This window comes from Octopus bimaculoides, unplaced genomic scaffold (assembly GCF_001194135.2).
Source record: "Octopus bimaculoides isolate UCB-OBI-ISO-001 unplaced genomic scaffold, ASM119413v2 Scaffold_246001, whole genome shotgun sequence".
NCBI classification, from domain to species: Eukaryota; Metazoa; Mollusca; class Cephalopoda; order Octopoda; family Octopodidae; genus Octopus; species Octopus bimaculoides.
The window spans coordinates 9,869-10,634 of record NW_026321172.1 but is presented as its reverse complement, the minus strand read 5'-3'; the positions used below and the strand labels follow the sequence as shown (position 1 = coordinate 10,634).

General features: G+C 39.2%; 1 protein-coding gene across 1 annotated transcript in view; it reads left to right on the top strand.

Moving 5' to 3' along the window:
* Positions 1-349: 349 nt before the first annotated feature.
* LOC128251369 (uncharacterized) overlaps positions 350-766 on the top strand; it is a gene marked incomplete at its 3' end in the record, with an annotated part of 8,458 nt that continues 8,041 nt past the window's right edge. Inside the window, exon 1 of the mRNA XM_052978235.1 lies at positions 350-560. Coding sequence (XP_052834195.1) covers positions 350-560 — 211 coding nt within the window. The remainder of the gene's footprint in view (positions 561-766) is intronic.

The window sequence follows — 766 nt, the reverse complement described above, 5'->3', positions numbered from 1 at the left end:
GAAATCTATGTCTTACCTTGCTAATTTCCGTCTGATAGATTCTATATTTGATTTCTTCGATTTCTACTTGTGTTAACCAGCATTTCAATCTTATCTGTCTTTCTTAATCACTTAGTCTCTGTCGAGTTACATCAAATAATTCCGTTTCAAACCATAGCTTTCTCATTCTGTCCAATGTACCCAAATCTGCAAGTTACACTTGGGACGTAACATTCCATCACAGTTGCATTCCCTCTTTCCTCCTTACTTTCCCACCGCTGACGCTAGAGGGCGACCGGGTCTTGGGATGTAACATTCCATCACAGCTGCATTCCGTCGTCTCTCATTTCTTTCGAACCGCAGTCGCTAGATGACGACCAAGTCTACTTTACCAGGCGAGAGATTTTCACAGTTATCAGTTCCACACTCATTCACACCGTTTTTCAAATCCTTTGTATTTGATATTTTCGCTCATATTGAAATGGTGGTAATACAACCACCGATATTTTCAATGAAACACCATCTCTGGAAGCGTTCCCTAACCAAGCCAGATACCAGCCGGTACTACAACTTGCACAAGGGTAACATTAAGGTAATTATGGTTTAGGGTTACTTCATCATTCTCAAGTCATGTCTCCACAAACAGTTACAATTTTTCATCATGTTCAAAAGGCCTTTTGCCTTTAGTTGAAAAGATTATTATTATTATTATTATTCAGCAGTTTTAATTTTATAGCGTGCTTTCACTTATAGCGTGCGTAGTTCTTTGTGCTTTGGGTATGTGCTG